This window comes from Megascapheus bottae, chromosome X (genome assembly GCF_031878675.1).
Source record: "Megascapheus bottae isolate mThoBot1 chromosome X, mThoBot2.hap1, whole genome shotgun sequence".
NCBI lineage: Eukaryota > Metazoa > Chordata > Mammalia > Rodentia > Geomyidae > Megascapheus > Megascapheus bottae.
This window is the reverse complement of record NC_143547.1, coordinates 79,666,641-79,687,419: the sequence shown is the minus strand read 5'-3', so window position 1 is coordinate 79,687,419 and position 20,779 is coordinate 79,666,641. Positions and strand designations below refer to the sequence as shown.

At 40.2% G+C, this 20,779-nt stretch overlaps 1 protein-coding gene across 2 annotated transcripts in view; it reads right to left on the bottom strand.

Moving 5' to 3' along the window:
* The window catches only part of Il13ra1 (interleukin 13 receptor subunit alpha 1), a 71,927-nt gene that overhangs the window by 17,434 nt on the left and 33,714 nt on the right, over positions 1–20,779 (bottom strand). For both annotated transcript variants that reach the window (XM_090325676.1, XM_090325677.1), the window contains exons 3-7: positions 17,348–17,486; positions 14,213–14,333; positions 5,683–5,870; positions 3,047–3,198; positions 56–97 (exon numbers count right to left, since the gene is read on the bottom strand). In XM_090325676.1, coding sequence (XP_090181802.1) covers positions 56–97; positions 3,047–3,198; positions 5,683–5,870; positions 14,213–14,333; positions 17,348–17,486 — 642 coding nt within the window. The remainder of the gene's footprint in view (positions 1–55; positions 98–3,046; positions 3,199–5,682; positions 5,871–14,212; positions 14,334–17,347; positions 17,487–20,779) is intronic.

Here is a 20,779-nt window from a genome sequence, read left to right as displayed (position 1 = left end):
CAATGTCTGTTCCCTTAGTTTTCAAGTCCAAATAGCTGAAGCTGAATTTACTGACCTTACTTCCAAATTCTGAATTCTCACATTTGTTCTCTTCATCCTTGAAAAAAAAAAGAATGGGTTTTAACATTTACAATTTTTTTTCCAGTCCTGGGGCTTGTCCTCAGGGCCTGGGCACTGTCCTTGGGCTTTCTCAAGTCTAGTGCTCTACCACTTGAGCCACAGCACCACTTCTGGCTTTTTCTGTGTATATGGTACTGAGGAGTTGAACCCAGGGCTTCATGCATGCTAAGCAAGCATTCTACCACTAGGCCACACTCCCAGCCCCCCAAAACAGAATTTATTGTCATTTAGCTGTTACCAACAAGCTTTCCATTAGTCTAGTTCATCAAAAGATAGCCACTACAAAAGTTAATACATATCCAAAGGGGATATGTACCTAACCTGACACTATCCACAAGATCAGTTCCAAATGTACTGCACATCTATATATGTAAATAAATGAGCAGATAAAATGCAGATATGTCCAGCTTTAAGATATAGGGCTGGGATGTAGCTCAGTGGCAAAGCGCTTGCCTAGCAAGTGCAACGTCCTGGGTTCAATCCCCAGTGCCAAAAAAGAAAAGACAAAAAAATACAGTTAAAAAATGATGCACATATAGAATATATTTTTTCATGTTAGTATTGGAGCTTGAACTTAGGACTTGGGTTCTATCTCTTAGCTTGTTCACTCAAGGCTGGCACTCTACCGTTTGGATCTACACCTCCATTTTTGGCCTTTTGGTAGTTAATTGTAGAGAAGAGACTCATGGACTTTCCTGCCTGGTCTGGCTTTGAACTTCCATCCTAGCTACTCAGCCAGTTTCCTGAACAGGTAGGATTACAGGTGTGAGCTGAAACTTGCCCACATAGGACATCTTTACAACCTTGAGAAAAGAAAAAAAGAGTTGAGTGCAAGTGACTCACATCTGTAAGCCTAGCTACAGTCTGGGTAGTCAAGTCAGAGACTCTTATCTTCAATTAACTAGATAAAAGGCAAAAAGCTGCAGGTGTGGGTTAAGTGGTAGAGCTCCAGTACCAGCATCAGAAAAAAAAAGGAATACAACTCTTGGCACTTGGAGTAAGAACTTTGCTTCAATCACTTACTGGGAATGTGGCCTTAGAAACAACTAAGATTTCTCACTTGTAAAATGGAGAACAAATAACAGGACAGAAACAGGACTAGTATGAACTTGAAATGGGATATTTCAGAGCGGTTACTACTATTTCTACTATAGAGTAGTCCTTCAGTACACTCAAGTTGCTATTAAATGCAAGAACACCATAAGAGTTGACATCAACTGATTTCTCCCTATAGAAATTTATATTTTCAGTGGAGCGAAAGGCCCACATGTGACCAAGGTTTTAAATAAGCAGGACATAATTTAAGAGGTTACATGAGTTAATACAGGCAGCACATGCTTCAGGATTCCCATGGAAGCCATGGGGGGTGGTGGTGGTGAAAAAAGGTTGGAGTAATCAAGAACAGTTCAGCTTTCTGATAATTCACTTCATCATACCCACTCTCTCCCATCAAGGAAGCCTTTTGCTTTTGTCCTTTATGGTATTTCATGGGACACTATACCCTGTGGTACTAGTAAAGATTGTATGCCAGCAGGCAAAGTCATTTGTAAATACCCAAGAGAGCTTCTCTCTGCTGTGGACCAAGCCAGTCCCTCTGGAGCTACTGACTGTCAACACCAGCTTATTTTAGTAAGTTCCTTGATGAAGTGGACCAAGGAATTAGCCCACGTGCATGATGCTGGACTCTTTTAAAACCTAATAGAGGATATTTTGCATCAAACTTCTAAAACTCAAAAGGCAAAGGGACCAGGCAAAAAACAAACAAGTGAGTGGTACAGTGTCCGTAGTCTTGAGGCACCGCCTTATAAAAATATGCTTCTAGAGTCCATGGTTTTAAATTTGGACAAAAAAATAAAATGTAATAAGCAAAGATGAACTCCAATGTTGTCTGTGGTCCAAACAAAAAATGATGGCTTTAATTGGTGGCATCTATTGGAAAAGTATCAATGGGACTAAGGCCCTGAGGTTATACAACATTTTGGTGAAGGCCTCCCCAGGGTCCTTGATGTGGTATGTTTTGCATTAGATTCTGGGTACCATAAATTCACATAAACAAATACTCCTCCGATTCTACTACATTCTTGACACCAACTTCAAGAAAATGGGAGCCTCTAGGAATCTACACTATCTAATCTCTGCCTACTGCTTCAATGCCTTTTCTTTTTTGCCAGTCTTGGGGCTTGAATTCATGGTCTTGGCACTGCCTTGAGCTTTCTCAATGCTAGTGCTCCACCACTTGAGCCACAGAAACACTTCAGGCTTTTTCTGTGGATGTGGTACTGAGGAGTTGAACCCAAGGCTTCATGTATGCTAGGCAAGCACTCTCCCACTAAGCCACACTCCCAGGCTGCCTTTTCTATTATTTTGGCTACACCTCTTCTTTTCTCATCCGTGTTTCAGACTTTGTATCTGTTGTCTTTTATAAGCCCAGATTTGCACACATCTAACTATTGCTCAGTATTCTGGTCTCATTCAAATGGTATTATTTGATGACTTCAAATAACATCTAACATCCCCTTAGGCTCTCCAGGCCACCCTAGTACCTCACTTCATTTTATTTTCTTCATATTACTCATTCTCTGAAATTAGTTTCATTTTCACATTCTTTCTTTCTAATATGCAAGCTCATGGAGACAAAAGAAATCTTATTCATTCATCACTACCTTAGTTCCAGCTCATAAAACAATACCTGGAATATGGAAGATACTTGGAAAAAAAGTGACTAAGTGAATGAATTAATGAATGGCTTTACCCTTGCAGCCAATTACCGTATACCCTCCAACCTTCTACCATGCCCTATTTCAAATAAGATGTTTATTATATTTACCTGGCAAAAAAATCACTATAACTCTTTGATAATAAAGTGTAGGCAAATTCCAGAGAAAGAAACATGTCCAAAGAAAAATAATGATCCAAAAAAACTTACATAGAAAGTATCATGGGTTTCAGTCTGGCTGTTATTGACCTCTACTTCATAAGATAAACACGGACTAACAAAATTCTGTGGATTCTCCCACTGCACATGTAAGTTACTATCTTTGAAGAAGAGACTTGTAATATGTGGAGGATCAGGTTTCACTGAAAATTAGAAGAAAACAAATTAGCTTCCTAAAGTTTAAATTAAAATACTACAAAAGGGTTTTAATGGCTTTTACAAATTCCTGAAATGCCACAGTTAGTGGAGGAAGCTGGCTAGTAAAATGAGTTTAAGGAACAACTGATAAACAGCATGCACTCTGATCTGTAGATGGTTAAAAATGCCAAGGTTATAAACAGGACCAGGACATCTGTTTGTGTCCAAATGAGCTTCATACCAAGGCCTTCTTCCCTAGCTGTCACTCCTTTATGCCAATCCAAGACTACAATCAAAATATTATTCTAAGTCGGGTGCCAGTGGTTCACATCTGTGTTCCTACTACTCAGGAGCTGAGATCTAAGATCTCAGGGTTGGAGTTCAAACCAGCCCTGGCAGGAAAGTTAATGAGATTCTTATCTCCAATTAACCTCCAAAAATTCAGGAAATAGAGGAATGGCTCAAGTAGTACACCACCAGCTTTGAGCAGAGGGACATCACAGGCCCTGACCACTAGAGCATGAATGAACACATGAACACACACACACACACACACACACACACACACACACACCCTAAAAAGTTATTCTTGCAGGGTGCTGGTGGCTCATACCCGTAATCCTACGTACTCAGGAGGCTGAAATCTGAGTATCATAGTTTGAAGCCAGCCTGGGCAGGAACGTCCATGAGATGATCTCCATTAAATCACCAAAAAGCCAGAAGTGGAGCTCTGGCTCAAATGGTAGAGCACTAGCCTTGAGCCAAAAAAGCTCAGAGACAGTACCCAGACCATGAATCCCCCCAATTATCCTAGTATCTATTACATGTTACAGCATGGATGCACCTTAGAGTAATGATAAGTGAAATAAGCGGGTTACAAAAGGACAAATACTGTGTGATTCCATTCACATGAGATATCTAGAATAATCTAGTTCATAGAAACAGAAAGTATAAAGGTGGTTGCCAAGGGCTTGGGGGAGGGGAGAGATTAACATTCAGTGGGCACAGTTTCAGTTTTGCAAGAGACAAAAGTCCCAGATGGTATTATGCAACAATGTGAATATATTTAACACTACTAAACTATTAAACTGTATAATTAAAATGTTATGGTAAACTATTATAACCATAACTAAGAATAATATAGTTGTTAATAAGTCTCATGAAAGACAATTCACTTTTGCAGGAAACAGCTATATACTGAAAAGCAAGTAATAATAGTAGATCATTAACAGAAAACAACTTGTAGATGTCATTTTCTGGCTGAGAAGGCTTGCCTTATGCAACCAATAATTCCTCTAAAACAAGAGCAAGAAGATTGTCTTAAAACTATCTAGGATACAAAGAAGTGGGCTTTGTTTCATATGCAAACTACCAGAACTCATTCTCTAGATTTAATTAAAAAAAGCCTACCTTTGGTTCTCTCTTAAACATTATTTTGCTTCTAGATTTGAAAGCCTTCATCTAATGATGGTTCTTTACCAGTAAATCATCTGCATACTACTTAATCAGAATCTGAGCTTCCTATTAAGGTATTACAACAAATAAACTGGCATTTTTTTTCTTTAGAAATTTACAAACATTTTATATACTTTATATCATTTGGACTTTGTGACAATTCCTTGGGATAAAATGAGGCTATATACAGCATTTTACAGACAAGAAATGTGAATTTATATTTCAAAAGTTAGGAGAAACTAGTATCTCAACCACATGAGGCCTCTAACAGATCAGAACTTAGTCTTTCCAGGTATGTCTATCCGGGCAAAGTGTTAAATAGTTTGGAATGGGGTGTAACAGTGGCAGATTATGCAGCTGGCATTCTCAAGGCTTTGGGTTCAATCCTCAGTATCTCTCATTATATCATCTTCAATCTAAACTGAGACAGATTACTCAGCAACTAATCATATAAGCATCATCCTCTCAAGTAAAAAAGTAAAAAAGAGACTATATCTTAAGAGTCAGACAGCCTGCATTACAATCGTAGTTCTACAACTGATTGCTCTTAAGTTTTAGCCTAAGGAAACGAAGAGAAAGCATCTGACATATACATTTAACAGAATTTCTAAACTTGCTTCTTTAATAAAGCATCTAGCTTAGGCACTGTTGGTTCATACTTGTAATCTCCCTAGCTATTTGGGAGGCTGAGATCTGAGGTTCCTGGGTCAACAAAGCCTGGACAGAAAAGTCTATGACATGCTTATCTATAATTAACCAGAAAAAGGAAGAAGAAAAGATGTGGCTCAAGTGGTAGAACGCCAGCCTTGAGAGGGCAAAAGCCACAAGGATCTGAGTCTAAGGCATTCTATTGGCATAAAAATAAGGATCTACCAAAGGATATTTTTCAAAAATGTAGTCTGTTTCAGGAAGATCTTAAAATTACCATTTTAAAAATTATTTGCATTAGTTGTTCAAAAGATATACTTTTTTCCATATATTTAAGATATAATATACTTTTATTCATATCTTTACAGAGGGTTTCTAAAACTTACCATGGGATGGTAATGGCACTATAATAAAGGATGGTCTAATTTTTCCTGCATTGTCTTTGACCATTATTTGGACACTGTTTTGATCAAAACTAGAATCATTTCCTTTAGTCAGATCAAAGGAACAATCAATGTGTTGACCTCTTCTATGGATGTTCTCACACTGAAGAATTTTTCCAAGGCTTCTGTGCCTATAAGACAAAAATACATTATTTTGAATAAGGTTAATGGAGAAGAGATTTTAAAGTAGATGGCAATGAAAAGCAATATTCGCAACAAAGTACAATAGCTTTAATTAAATACTCTTTTATCATGTAGTTGATTTTATAATTCTGGAAGAAAAGACTGGTCTTCGTTGCTAGACACTGGAAGTATCCAGAGCCATGGAATCTATAGGAATCCTGACCTCCTTCTATGAAGGAAGACATTCTAAGCCAAGAGAAGTTTTATATTCTTGAAAACACTTGTGTATTGAATTCCATGGTTCCCCTCTTCCTGTTCTTTCCTTTTCTTCACTTGTTCCTCTCCTTTCTCTTCTCAAGAACAAATTCTTTTCCATTTCTGATTCCCTCATCTATTCATCCAAGTGTGCCTGTGCGCGTTCATATATGTGCATGTGCCAGTTTTGGGGCTTGAGCTCAGGAACTAAGTACTGTCCCTGAGCTTCTTTTGCTCAAGGTTAGCATTCTACCACTTGATCTCTACTTCTGGCCCTTGGGTAGTTTTTTGGAGATAAGAGTCTCATGTATTTTCCTGCCTGGGCTGGCTTTGAACCATGATCCTCAGATCTCACCTTCCTAAATAGCTAAGATTATAAGCATGAGCCACCAGCACCCAGCTTCATCACAGTATTTTACTCTCATTATTGTACTATAATTTGTATTCTGGAGCTTCCTAGTCTTTTTTGCCAGTCCTGGGGTTTGAACTCAGGGCCTGGGCACTGTCCTTGAGCTTTGTCAAGGCTACCACTTGAGACACAGCATCACTTCTGGTTTTTACTGTGCATGTGGTACCAAGGAATCAAACACAGAGTTTTGTGAATGCTAGGCAAGCACTCAACCACTAGGCTACATTCCCAGCCCCAAGAGATTCCTAGTTTTGACCTTACATCTCACAGCTAGTCTCTGATTTCTAATTGTTCCATCTGAGTGCTCTACTATTGCCTCATAGCCCATATTCAAAACAGATAATGTAACTTTCTCCACCATGTTGCCTTTTTCCCCAATCTTTCTATTGCCATCACTTGGAGCTCATTTTTCTCAAGGCTCCTTAGATACTTAAAATTACCTTTTGGCTCCTTTCTCTATATTCTATCACTCATTCTGTTTGCAAAGTTGCTTAGAGCCTTATGTTCTGTGCTCTTCCCATTGCCCACACCCTCATTCATGATCTCACTGCTTCAGGCTTCATATCTTTGCCAGGCAGACCTCTCTGACCTTCATTCTGAGTGCCCTCCGATTACTACCAGGTCGATGTTCTAAAACACAATGGTTTTCTGTGTGCTCTCCATCATGTGGCTTTCAATGTCTTCTGAAAGTGTACTGTTGGTATATCCCTCCTCATTTCACCTCTACAGGAACCTTCCACAATGACCATAAGCCCCTACTCTGGCACAGTAAGGCAGAGTGGGCTTATTATACTGTTTGTCTAGGATATCGGAGAAGTCTGTTTCTTAGTAAATGTTAAAAGACTAGGAGTCAAGCCTTACGTCATTAGCCACAATGGGAATTGTGCAAAGATTCTGCAGAAAAGGAAGATACTTTTTTTTTCGAAAAAAATGAACATAGGAGAATTCCAAACTTTTGACCTGTGACCTCAAAATCATCTGTAGTAAGTTAACAGGCTGGTTCCTAGCCAGGGACTACTGGAGGTTCCCGCCTATAATCCTCATTACTCAGAAAGTCTAAAATTCAGAGGATGGTAGTTGAAAGCTGGCCTGGGTAGAACGGTCCATGCGACTTCATCTCCATGGTAAATACATGTGAGAAGGGAAGCTTAACAATTTCAAAGACTTGAGTTCAAACCCTGGTTCTAAAAACTGCTGTTTCCTTAAACCTCCCAAAGATCTGACATAGAAGGTTTGCTCTAGGTTAAAAAGCAGTATTTGGACAGAAATTCTCCCTGGGATTCTGCAGCAAATCAAGAATATTTTTGCAGTACTGGGTATTAAACTCAGGTCTGCTACTACCTAAAAAGTCATGCACTCAGCCATGTAAAGCCTTAAAATTTTAGAGCTAATGCATTTTTGTCCTTTAAGAGATATTATAAGCTTGCCAGGAGTAGTTCACACCTGTAATCCTAGCTACTTAGGAGGCTGAGGTCTGAGGATCATGTCCAAGTAGGAAAGTCCACGAGACTTCCATCTTCAATAAAGTCCTAAAAAAATGCCCAAGTGGATGTAGTGTTAGCCTTCAACAAATGAAGCTCAGGGACAGTACATAGGCCCTGGTTTCAAGCTCTAGTACCAGCACACAAAACAAGATATCTTACCACACTTTTTCTATTACCTGCAAGTCTTCATATTTATGAGAGAAAACTTTAAAATTAAGTTATTGTCATGACTGGTTTCTGAATCAGACAGTCCTGGAATATTTTCCATTCACAGTCTGAAACAAAAAGTAAAGATATGAAAGACCTTTCCCTTACTTTAAAAATAATGAAATATGGGGCCGGGAGTTTGGCCTAGTGGTAGAGTGCTTGTCTAGCATGCATGAAGACCTGGGTTCCATTCCTCAGTACCACATACATAGAAAAAAGCTGGAAGTAGTGCTATGGTTCAAGTGATAGAGCACTAGCCTTGAGAAAAAGTCCAAGGACAGTGCTCAGGTCCTGAGTTCAAACTCCACAGCTGGCAAAAATAATAATAATGAAATACATTTTTTGATGGGTACTCTTTTAGCACCCTTGTTCATTTCTGTGCCCTAAGCATTTCATATATAATCACATCTAACATGTAAAACCATTTTATTGTAATTTGGAAGCACTAAAAGGGAATATATTAGCTCTGAGCAGACAATCTTTAGGAATATTTTGGGGGAATGATCAGATGAGAAATCCAAGCTAGCAGGTGATTTTTATGAAAATTCCCACCCAGAATTTCTCTGCAGAATTCTACTACAGACATGAGGAAAAAATGGAAAAATTAAAGACTAAGTTTCCAACTGTAAATATGATTGATATGGTAAGGGGAGCAAAATCTCCCTAAAATTCATCACCCTGGCTAGTCTGGAGCTTTACAGGTTAGGTTCCTTTTAACAGCAGACTATCCCTTCAGGAACATAAGTCATAGCACTAGGGCTTGAAATAATTATTCTGAATTCAAAAATTGAATGCATATTTTCTGATTGGAAATTGAGGGAAATAGTCTTGGCAAGTTGTGTGGTATAGTTTGTATCCAACCTTAAACTCTTTCTAGGTGCTTGCAAATGAATACATCTCTTGACTCTCTGCTTTTTTTACATTGATTGGAGGATTTCTCTTTCTAGGGGAGAGCCAGAGTGGGAAGACATATGGGATCGATACCAATTCTGTGTGGTGAAAGAAGAGACCTGCACTGCATGTTGATATTCTACAAAGGAGTGGGGATAAGACAACAAGAAGGAGAACTACCAAGTGTGGAGTACTTACTGTATACATGGTACCACTTACTCACAGCACTATTATCAATATCCCAATTTTCACATTATAAAAATGTGGCTCAGAGAAAAGAGACTTGCTCCAAATCACATGATCAGAAAGAAAGAGAGCCAGGATTGGAACCCAAGCAGTATGGCTCTAGAAAGAATGCATACCAATATCTGTACTGGAAAATTAAAGACACACAGGTTGCTAAAAAAAAAAAAAGCTGGCTAGAGGACGGGCGTGGCGGCTCACACCTGTAATCCTAGGTACTCAGGAGGCTGAGATCTGTGGCTCAAGGTTCAAAGCCAACCTGGGCACAAAAGGACCTAGGGCTCTTGTCTCCAATTAACCTCTAGAAAATGGGAAATGGGGCTTGGCTCAAGGGTAGGGTGGTAGCCTTAAGCTGAAGAGCTCAGGGACAGCACCCAGGCCAGATTTCAAGCCCAATGACCCACCTCCCCCACCTCCCCCCCCAAAAAGCTGGTTATTGAGCTATTGAGGTTTGGGGTTTTTTTGGATTTTTGTTTTGCCAGTCCTGGGCTTGAACTCAGGGCCTGAGCACTGTCCTTGGGCTTTCTCAAGACTATTGCTCTACTTCTTGAGCCATACCACTACTTCCAGCTTTTTTTGTGTGATACTGAGGTATCGAACCCAGGGTTTCATGCATGCTAGGCAAGCACTCTACCACTTAGCCATGCTCCCAGCCCATCCAGCGTTTTCTGTGATTAATTGGAGATAAAGAGTCTCATGGAATTTCCTGCCCAGGCTGGCTTCGAACTTCAATCCTCAGATCTCAGCCTCCTCAGTGTCTAGGATAACAGGCATTAGCCACAGGCACCTGAGCAGATTGCTTTTTGAGCCAGCTCCCATTGTATGACAGACTGTGCCTTGCCAAAAGGCATCAACAGAGGGCTGAAAGCCAGCTCAAGCACTATCTGCTGTCAACTGTGGAACAAGAACCCATATCAGCGCAGAGAAAGGGGAATGCCTTTCAAACTGCTCACTTCAGTTTCTTTTTCCAAATTACTCACCCCAGGGGAGACGTCTATGAAATTTACACTGAGACTTGGTTTGGGAAATTACATCCTCAAGATACTTCCCTATTTTTCTTTTATTAGAACCTTGAAGACTAGGCCACCTAACCTACTTGCATGCAACCTCAATTCTAACAGCAAGGCTACTTGCCCACAGTCTGTCATGTAATGACAAAAATTTTACAACATCTTCCTCAGCCTAATACAGATTCAGACTCTTTAAAGGATTTCCCTGTTGTTTTACCCATGATGACTCTTGGTCCTAATAGGATCATAAACACAGTGATGCTACCAAGTCCAGAGGCATGTAAAAGCCTGAAGTCATAGCTATCCCAAATTTTCACTACTATGCCTTAGGCTTTGTTCTTTGCTCATTTACTAGCAAGCCTTCAGGGAGCCGGAGCTATGCAATCCTCTCTGATTCCTCAGCTATAATTTTCCTCAGGTGCCCAGACTCCTGAAATCAGCACAACCCTGGAATGCCCTCTAGGTTTTGAATCCTATCCAATAGTTCATCATCGATTTATGGAACACCTACTCTATGTGTCACAAGACACAGCCTCTGCTCTCAAAGAAGATTGAAGCCTGTGGCCGGCAACCTCCAAGTAAATAGGAAATGACAACCCAGTGTGCTGAGCAACAAAACATGTAAAAGTACAAGGTGTCGTGGGATATAGAAGAAGGGAAGGTCTCTAGACTTGAGGGGTCAGGGAAGGCTTTCTACAAAGGAAGTAGCATCTGAGGACAAAGAAGAGGCAAAAGGGGATAGGCTAAGGCATGGGCTTGCAATGAGACAGAACATTCCCATTTTCTGGTGTGAACATTCTGTTTGAATTCCTCTCTTGTCTGAGTGTCTGAGGAGCCAATTTGAGGAACTGAAAGAAGTTCTATGTGAGCTGGGCAGTGGGCAGAATGAGAGGAAGGGGATAAGAAGGCACAAGAGAGATTGACAAGGGTCAGGTCATAAGTGGGTTTGTTTGTCATGTTGAAGAATAGATTTTTATCACAGAAGGGTTTAAGAAAAGTAACAATAAACTGGGAGTGATTGAGAGAAGAGATGACATTATATAATACTCTACCTGACTTAAAGAATTGTAACCCTTTTATACATCACCTTTATAATAATAAAAATTAAATTAAACAAGGAAAAGAGCAATAGCGGATACAAAAGAGGAAAGAAAAACAGTAGGTGAGGGGCCAGGAGTTTGGCCTAGTGGTAGAGTGCTTGTCTAGCATGCATGAAGACTCAAGTTCAATTCCTTGGAACCATATACATAGAAAAAGCCAGAAGTGGTGCTATGGTTCAAGTGGTAGAGGCTTAGCCTTGAAAAACCCAAGGATAGTGCTCAAGTTCCAGGACTGGCAAAAATAAACAAAAAACAGTAGGTGAGCCAAGAGCAAGACTGGCTCACCTCCATTTCTAGCCATTCAGGAGGATGAGATCTGAGGCTCCCAGTTTGAAATCAGCCCAGGCAGGAAAGGCCATCAGAATCTTATCTCAAATAAACTGCCCCTCCCCCTCTAAAAAGCCAGAAGTAGAGCTATGGCTCTCATGGCAGAGTGCTAATTAGCCTTGACCAAAAAGAAGCTCAGGGAGGGGCCAGGAGTATGGTCTAGTGGTAGAGTACTTGCCTAGCATGCACAAAGCCCAGGGTTCGATTCTTCAGTACCACATACACAGAAAAAGCCAGGCACGGTGCTGTGGCTCAAGTGGGAGAGCACTAGTCTTGAGAAATCTTAGGGACAGTGCAGAGGCCCTGAGTTTAAGCCCCAGGACTGGAAAAGAAGAAGCTGAGGGACAGCACCCAGGCCCAGAGTTCAAGCTCCAGGACAAGAAAAAATTAAAAAAAAGCTTAGCCTCTGTGGCTCACGCTTCTAATCCTAGCTACTCAGGAAGCTAAGATCTGAGAATCACGGTTCAAATCCAGCCATAGGCATGCAAGTCCATGAGATTCTTATCTCCAATCAATCATCAGAAAAGCAGAAGTGGTGCTGTGGCTCAACTGGTAAAGTGCTAGCATTGAGCTGAAGAGTTCAGGGACAGTGCCCAGGCCCAGAGTTCAATCCCACCACCAACAAAAAAATAAATAGAAAATAAATATTAAAATAAAAATGTAAAAATCCAAAACAATAACTGGAAGCAATGTGCCTTAATAAATTAGTACTGAAACAGGTGCATCTATATTACCAGATATCTGGAATGTAAATTAAAAACTTTCAATTTATTTTTCTTTTTTTTTCTTCTTTTCTTTTTTTTTATTGTAATTAGTAAAAGGGTTACATGATATTTGCCAGATAGAAGGTGCATTAATTCACATACATTGATACCCTTTCACATGTCTTGGTACCCACTTCCCTCCCCCCCTACACCCCCCACCCAAAACTTTCAATTTATATAACTACTTACAAGATCTCTAGGGTATCATGTTACATTAAAAAAATCCAAAGATGGATGCCAGTGGCTCATACCTGTAAATCCTATCTACTCAGAAGGCTGATATCTGAGAATCAAAGTTGGAAGCCAGCTCAGCCAAAAAAGTCTGTGAGACTCCTACCTCCAATAAGCTACTCAGAAAAATCTGGAAGTGGTGCTGTGGCTCAAGTGTTAGAGCTCTAGCTTTGAACACAAAGAAGCTCAGAGACAGCTCCCAGGGTCTGAATTCAAGCCCCAATACTGGTAACAAAAAGTCCAAGTTTACCAGAGCAAGGAGGTCATACCTGTTATCTAGCTACTGGAGGGTGGACAGGGATCAAGATTGTGGTTCAAGGCCAGCCTGGGGAAAAGTTAACAAGATCCTATTTTGGAGAATAAGCCAGGTCTAAGGGAGACTGTAGACAGGACCCTATTTGAAAAAAAAACTGAAGCGAAAAAGCTTCTGGGAGTATGTGGATGAAGTGGTAGTATGCCTATCTAGCAAGCACAAGATCATGAATTCAATCCCCAGTACCACTAAAAAGCCAGTAACATCCATGAAATGAGAAAACTACAGAGATGGAAAGCAGACTAGTGGGTACCAGAGGACAGAGACTTAAGAGCTAGAAATGCCAAGGAAAAGGGATGCAGGAGTTGGATGTAGCAATAAGATCATTGCAGTGTTGGAGCTATGTGAAGAAATTACATAGAACTTCATACACAGATACACAAACACAACACACACACAAGTACACATGAAACTGGTAAAATGAGAATAAGGCTGTAGAATGTACCAACAATCTGGTTTTGACAGTGAATCGTAATTTCATAAGATGTTATGTTACCACTGGAGAAGCTAGATAAAAGTTACATGGGTTCTCCTATACATTTTTTGCAGTCTCTTGTGTATCTGTACATAAAAATAGAAACTGGTTCTGTGTGTGTGTGTGTGTGTGTGTGTGTGTGTGTGTGTGTGTGTGTGTGTGTGTGTGTGTTGATCCTGGTGCTTGAACTCGGCCTGAGCAATGTCCCTGAGATTTTGTGCTCAAGGCTAGTGCTGTACCACCTGAGCCATAGCTCACTTCTGGCGTTTTTGCTGCTTAGAGACTAAATCTGCCTGGTCTTGCTTCAAACCATTGATCCTCAGATCTCAGCCTTTTAAGGTAGCTAGGATTATAGGTGTGAGCCATCAGTGCTCAGTCAGTGTTTCTTTAAATTAAATATCCAAAGCAGACATATTTTTTTATTGAAGCAAACTATACATCTTCTTGCCTTTGTAGAAAAGAAGAGGCTGGGGCTGGAAGTGCAGTTCAGTGATAGAATACTTGCCTGGTATGGAGGCCATGGATTACACTCAAAAAAAAAAAGAATAAGCCATTTTTCCATTTGGAACTAGGCTGAATTCTAAGGCCTATGCCATCTCACAATCAGTGCTTCATCAAGTTGTCTATGTATACATACTCACCAGTAGTAAAGAGTATAGTTCGTGTCAGGACTTGTATTCTTTCCAGGAAGCCAAGAACATGTCATATAGCTCAAGTTATGCCAAACACACTGGAGCTCAGTCACAGCAGACTCAGGATCACCTAAAATATTCAGTTCAGAATTTAAGATCTTTCTTGTCTTAAAATATAAACCAGCCAATAGTACTGTGGCCTTGAGAAGGGGGCAGTGTTTTGGACGGCTTTACTATCACTAATGTCTCACCCCATGGTACCCAAAAGTCACCCAGAATGGGAAAAAAACACCAACCTTAATTTGTTTACAACCTTTTCACTTACCTCCTGATATACAAAATTTTTTGTTATCTCTGAAGGACCCTAAGTCTTCTACCTCTAACTGAAAAGAGAGGTGAAAGGTCAAGTAGTATTTCAAACATAAGTAACAACTACACAATTCCTCAATGAATGTGAAAATACAAACAACGTTCTTTTTTAAAAAATAAGTTTTTACCAGCAGCATACTGGTGGTTCACATGTGTAATCCTAGCTACTCAGGAGGCTGAGATTTGAGGATCACAGTTCCAAATCAGCCAGGGCAGGAAAGTCTATGAGATTCTTATCTCCAAATAAGCACCCAAACACCCACCAAAGTCCAAAACAGAAAAAAAACCTTATAAGTAGAACTGTGGCTCAACTAGTAGAGTGCTAGGCTTGAGCAAAAACAAACAACAAAAAACCCTCAAGGCCAGTACCCCTGGGGACCTGCAACAAAAAAAATGAACCAGGACCAGCACCAAATAAAGAAAAGTTTTATCAAGGTATAACTTACTTTCCTATTTTTTCATCAATACCAATACATTCCATTTTTTCTTAAAAAAAGTAAACTTTTCTGAGCAGTTCTGGGACAAGATAAGTAGAACTTATGTTTTTACAATTGTTTCTTGTATGTTGTGACTTTTGGAGCCTTAAAATCTTTCCCTTTCTGGAGTCAGAATTTCACATTTCCAGGATGGCCACAAACTCCTGAACTCACATGACCAGGATGTTTTAGTCTTTGAAGTATCTGGAATTACAAGCTTGTCCAACTATTCCATGCCTGAATTAATTCTGACTTGAATTGCTGTCTTTATAAAGCTATTTGAGTTCTCATGTCTATAACTTAAATGCCCTTTTTAAAGCACAAAACTTTATTCCTCGTAATCCTTGGAAGGGTTCTGCACTGACCCATTATCAATCATCTAGGTCATAATATAATTCATTTTCAGATTTTTAAACTCCTATAACTCATTTTCAGATTTTTAAACTCCTAAGGAAATGTGAGTAGAGCAGGAATGACAAGTTGTTATAATCCACAATCTCAGCTTCTTGGCAGTCTTGAATTGTATCATTTTATTTGTTTTTGTCGGTTGTGGGACTTGAAGTCTGGGCCTGGGCGCTGGCTGTCCTTGAGCTCTTCAGTTTAAGGCTACCGCCCTACCCCTTGAGTACAGCACCACTTCCAGTTTTCTGGTAGTTAATTAAAGAGTCTCATGGACTTTAGTCCCCGGTCTGGCTTTGAACCATGATCCTCAGATCTCAGGCTCCTGAATAGCAAGGAATACAGGTATAAGACACCATGCCCAGCTTATTTTATTTATTTTTTAAATTTAATTTTATTGTGAAGGTGATGTACAGAAGAGTTACACTTACATATGTAACATAGTTTACACAGGGGCTTGTAGCTGGTGCCTGTAACCATAGCTGGTAGAAGAGCCCTTCAGATTCTTAACTCCAAGTAACTACCAAAAATGCTGGAGCTGTGGCTCAAGTGGTAGAGTGACAGCCTTGAGCACAAAAGCTTAAAGATAGCTTGTAGGCCCAGAGTTCAAGCCCCAAGGCTGGCACTAAGTAAATAAAAATAAATAAATAAAAACAGTCCTTTACATGTTTTTGATAAGCACAAAACAGGTGGAATGACCTAGAGTACAACCAGGCAGGACTGTCTGGAAGTGGCAAACAGCAGAGCTGAACCAAGAGACAACAATATTATTAACAGACAGGATGTATACAGTATTTACTTTTGCTAGGACCATTCTAAGCACCTCATACATATGGACTTAAATAATCCTCTCAATGATAAAAGGCAGTTAGTACCCTCATGCCCATTTTTGGACATGAGTACATGAGTAGCTGGCAGAGTTGGGATTTAAGCTTAGGTAGATGGTCTCTGGTAGCCCTGCTATTACTCAAGTCTATGACACACTCTGTATGTAATATAAAAGCCTGAAGGAGACTGGAAATTATCTGACTGAAGGACAGAAACCAACCTCACTATTTAACAGCTTTTCCTTGGGTTAGTCTTGTAGTGAAGCTACATCATTATGCCTAATTCTCCTAAACATCTTTCTTGAAATGTATAGTATTTTTTTCTTTTTGTCAGTCCTAGGGCTTGAACTCAGGGCACTGTCTCTGAGCCTCTCTGAGCTCAAGGCTATCGCTCTACCACTTGAGCCACAATACTACTTCTGGCTTTCTCTGGGTAGTTTTTATTGGAGTCTCATGGACTTTTCTACCTGGGCTGGCTTCAAACTGTGATCCTCAGATCTCAGCTTTCTGAGTAGCTAGAAGTATAGGTGTGAGCCACCAGTGTCCAGCTCTCCAAATACATTGTGTATAACAAACTAATTTCCCTTTCCATATAATAATGGTACTTCAATTTTCTTAAAAGACTAGATTCAGAATCTGAAGACCTAGAATAAATCATTGAATTCCTTTTTCCTCTTGAAGCAGACAAGGATAATAAGCTAAACTTATCTCACTTAAGCTTCAGGGGTTCAATTTGTTGCCAGTATGGATGGGGGGAGGTTGGAGTTTGTTCATTTTTCAAATTATAAAAAAAAATCACAACAAGTGTTGGGGATGGAGATCGATGATAGAGTGACTGACAAGCTTGTGCAAGGCCCTGGGTTCAATCCCGAGCACTGTAGTCATAATAGCTAAGCACTATAATTACTGTACATCATTGAGTAAATTTTCTCTGGGCACTTTGAAGGGACAGTACCTAATACAGTTCCTGCCACACATTAGACTCAGTCTAGGAAGTGAATGAATTAATGAATGAAAAATATACATTTGGATTTATTCTCTAGATACCAAGAGACCATGGTTTCAGTTATTACCTTCAGGGGGTGAGATGCACTTTTCCACCAAAGTGCTAGGATTCTCACTTTCATTGGTGCTGCACTGGGACGCCACTTGTAGACAAATCTTCTCATTTAGGGGCACTTCTATTGAACGGCGAGTTTCTGGAGCAATTCGCTAAGGTTTGAAAGGGGAAAAAAAGACAGGCTGTAGACAACATACAAAAAAGCCAAACTAAATAAATCAAGTATTCCCATGCCCAAATGTATATAACAATGCTAAATTCTCAAGATCAAAGATTGTCTGCTAGGGTAATTTTGTCTTCTCTAACCATTCTAGAAGCCATTCAGTAATGTGTAAGGCCACTTCTTATCATAACTTGGAAGGGAAGCGAGTGGCACCTAGTGAGTAGGAGCTATCGTTATTTTTTTTTTGCCAGTCCTGGGCTTGAGCTCAGGGCCTGAGCACTGTCCTTGGACTTTCTCAAGGCTAGAGCTCTACCACTTGAGCCTCAGCACCACTTCTGGCTTTTTTCTATGTATGTGGTACCGAGGAATCGAACCCGGGTCTTCATGCATGCTAGGCAAGCACTTTAACCACTAGGCCAAACTCCCGGCCAAGGAGCTATCGTTATTAAACAGCTTACCAAGGGAAGGACAGCATCCATGCTCCTTCCGGAGAATAATGCTACACCAAGCGGCAGTACCACCGTTGAGAAATTCTACTGTAGATAAAAGTCACTTTAAGCAATCATGAAATTTACCTTTAAGTCAACCACGCTAACACATCAACCTTCTAAAAGCCATTTGAAAGGAGCATCATACAATTATCAAAATTTACTGCCAAGCCCATGCAACATATCTCATCAAATTCAATGTTTTGTTTTTTTTTAAAGCTGAGCACCAGTGGCTCAGGCATGTAATCCTAGCTACTAAGGAGACTGAGATCTGAGGATCACAGTTCAAAGCCAGGCTGAGAAGGAAGGTCCTTGAGACTCTTGTCTCTAATTAACCACCAGAAAAACGGAAATGGCACTGTGGTTCAAGTAGTAGAGCGCTAGCCTTGAGATTAAGTCTCAAGGACAGCACTCAGGACCAGAGTCCAATCTCCACAACCAAAAAACAAGAATCACCAAGATTCTAGTAATCTTGTTTACCTCAAAGAGCCTTTTCATCAAATACTTTGCTGTACTGTTGACATTGTCTAACTTGTGTGCATGTCTATAAAATACAAAGGTGGCCTGGAGTGTGGCTTGGTGAAAGAGAGTGCTCACCTAGCATGCACGAAGCCCTGGGTTTGATTCCTTGGATACCACATACACAGAAAAAGCTGGAAATGGTGGTGAGGCTCACGTGGCTGAGCACTAGCATTGAGCAAAAAGTGTCTAAGGACAGTGCCCAGGCCCTGAATTCAAGCCCCAGGACTAGCAAAAAAAAATTACAAAGGTTTCTAGTTGCACTGAGTATATATGCTCTTATTTCTGAGAGGTATATAAGATTGATAGAAAGTTAACTTATTGTGTATAGGCATCAACCACAAATCTGATATTATGATTAGAATAATTTGACTAAAGGGCTCTCTAGGAAATGAAAATTCCGAGAAGTGATAGGGCTGGAGTAATTAAGAATGTTCTGCTTTTAATCAGAACTCCAAGGACAGCACTTCCTGTTTTGCAATAATTTCTGACCCAAGTTTCAGATATTTACTTTCCTAATATTCTAATAGCCACGAAGGGAGAAACTGCTTAAGCACCTCAAGCAGCTATTTTTACATATCCCAGGCTTGCTGAGAGCTGAGCATGAGGGTAACTCAAGGTATCTTCAAAATAAGGACCTAGTTACTCTCTTGAGAAGTTTCTGGCAAGTCAGCAATGAATAAACTAGAGCAGGCATGAACAAAACCACTTTTTTGGAGACAGAATAGAACTTAAGCCAAGTTGAAACAACAATCTGACAAAGAGATGTGGTCAGCCTGTCAGGACAGGAAAAGAAGGACTGTCAAGCAAAATCCTGGCTGGAAGAAAAGAGTCTGAGTGATTGAGCTACAAGACCATGGAGTATCCAGCCAAACTATGGTTATCCTCAGAGGGACCTCCAGCTATTCTTAGCCAAGGACATTTTTCACAAGGACTTCCTGATTCCTTGCCAAGAAACCTCTTTATCATTTGGCTTCCCATATAGGCTCTGCCTACAGGGATGGAACATACAATATGCTTCAATATTCAGTAAGTCTTCCTGAAACACTTCACCATTTTCATTGTCACATATAGGAAGGACTGGTCCCCTAGAGAAGATTATATACAGGTGCACTGAGATTATTGAGCTTTTGGAGGTGCAGACTTTGTCCCCAGGATCATAGTGATCGAAGACAGTTGGAAGGCTTTGAATACAAATTTTACAAGTTGACAATTTGATTAAACGTAAGTCCTATATATCCCCATGAACCATTCTGACCCCAAGAATCCTTGATAATCCTTGTTTGGAAGCTGCTTTTGCCTTTTGAGGTCACTAGGGAAAAATAATGTCAATGCCATAAATTAGGATGGGGGAAGCTGAATCTCAGGCATAGGCACTTTTCTAGCAAGTGTGATACTGGGTTTGACCTTTAGCACCATGAACAAAATTATGAGCATAAATCAGAGAAAATTTATTATACTGAATACCTCAAGTTAAAACATGCTTTAATACTAAGCTAAATCTTACTTTCAGGCACATTTATATGTCTAAAAGTAACTTAGGATATCCTAACTCACTAGGCTGAGTATCTGAGGATTGCAGTTTGAAGCCAACTCAGGCAGACAAATCTGTGAGACTTTTATCTCCAGTTGACCAGCAAAAACCTGAAAGTGGAAGTATAGCTTAAGTGGTAGAGTATCAGCCTTGAACAAAAATGTTAGTGGAGAAACAAATGCCCTGAGTTCAAGTCCCAGTACCGGTGCACACGCACATGCATGTGCACACGCACACGCGCGCGCGCGCACACACACACACACACACACACACACACACACACACACACACACACAAATAACTTAAAGGAAGACTAAAAGCTGGGTGCCAGAGGCTCACACTAGCTACTCAGAAGGCTGAGATCTGATGACTGAAGCTCAAAGGCAGCCTAGCAGTAAAGTGTGCGAGACTCACTAGGTAACCACCAAAAAATGAAGTGGTGCTGTGGCTCAGAGTGGTAGTGCATTAATTAGCCTTGAGTAGAAAAGCTAAAGGACAATACCCAGGCCCTGGGTTCAATCCTTATAATTGATCCCCTCTGCAAAAAAAAGAGGAGATTTTTTTTTCCATTTTGAAATCTATTATTAATTTTAATACATATATCATAATTTAATGATTTTCCTCCTAACAAACAGCTAGATTGTTTCCAGTTTGGTGGGGTTTTTTTTGCCAGTCCTGGGACTTGAACTCAGGGCCTGAGCACTGTCCTTGGGCTTTCTCAAGGCTAGAGCTCTACCATTT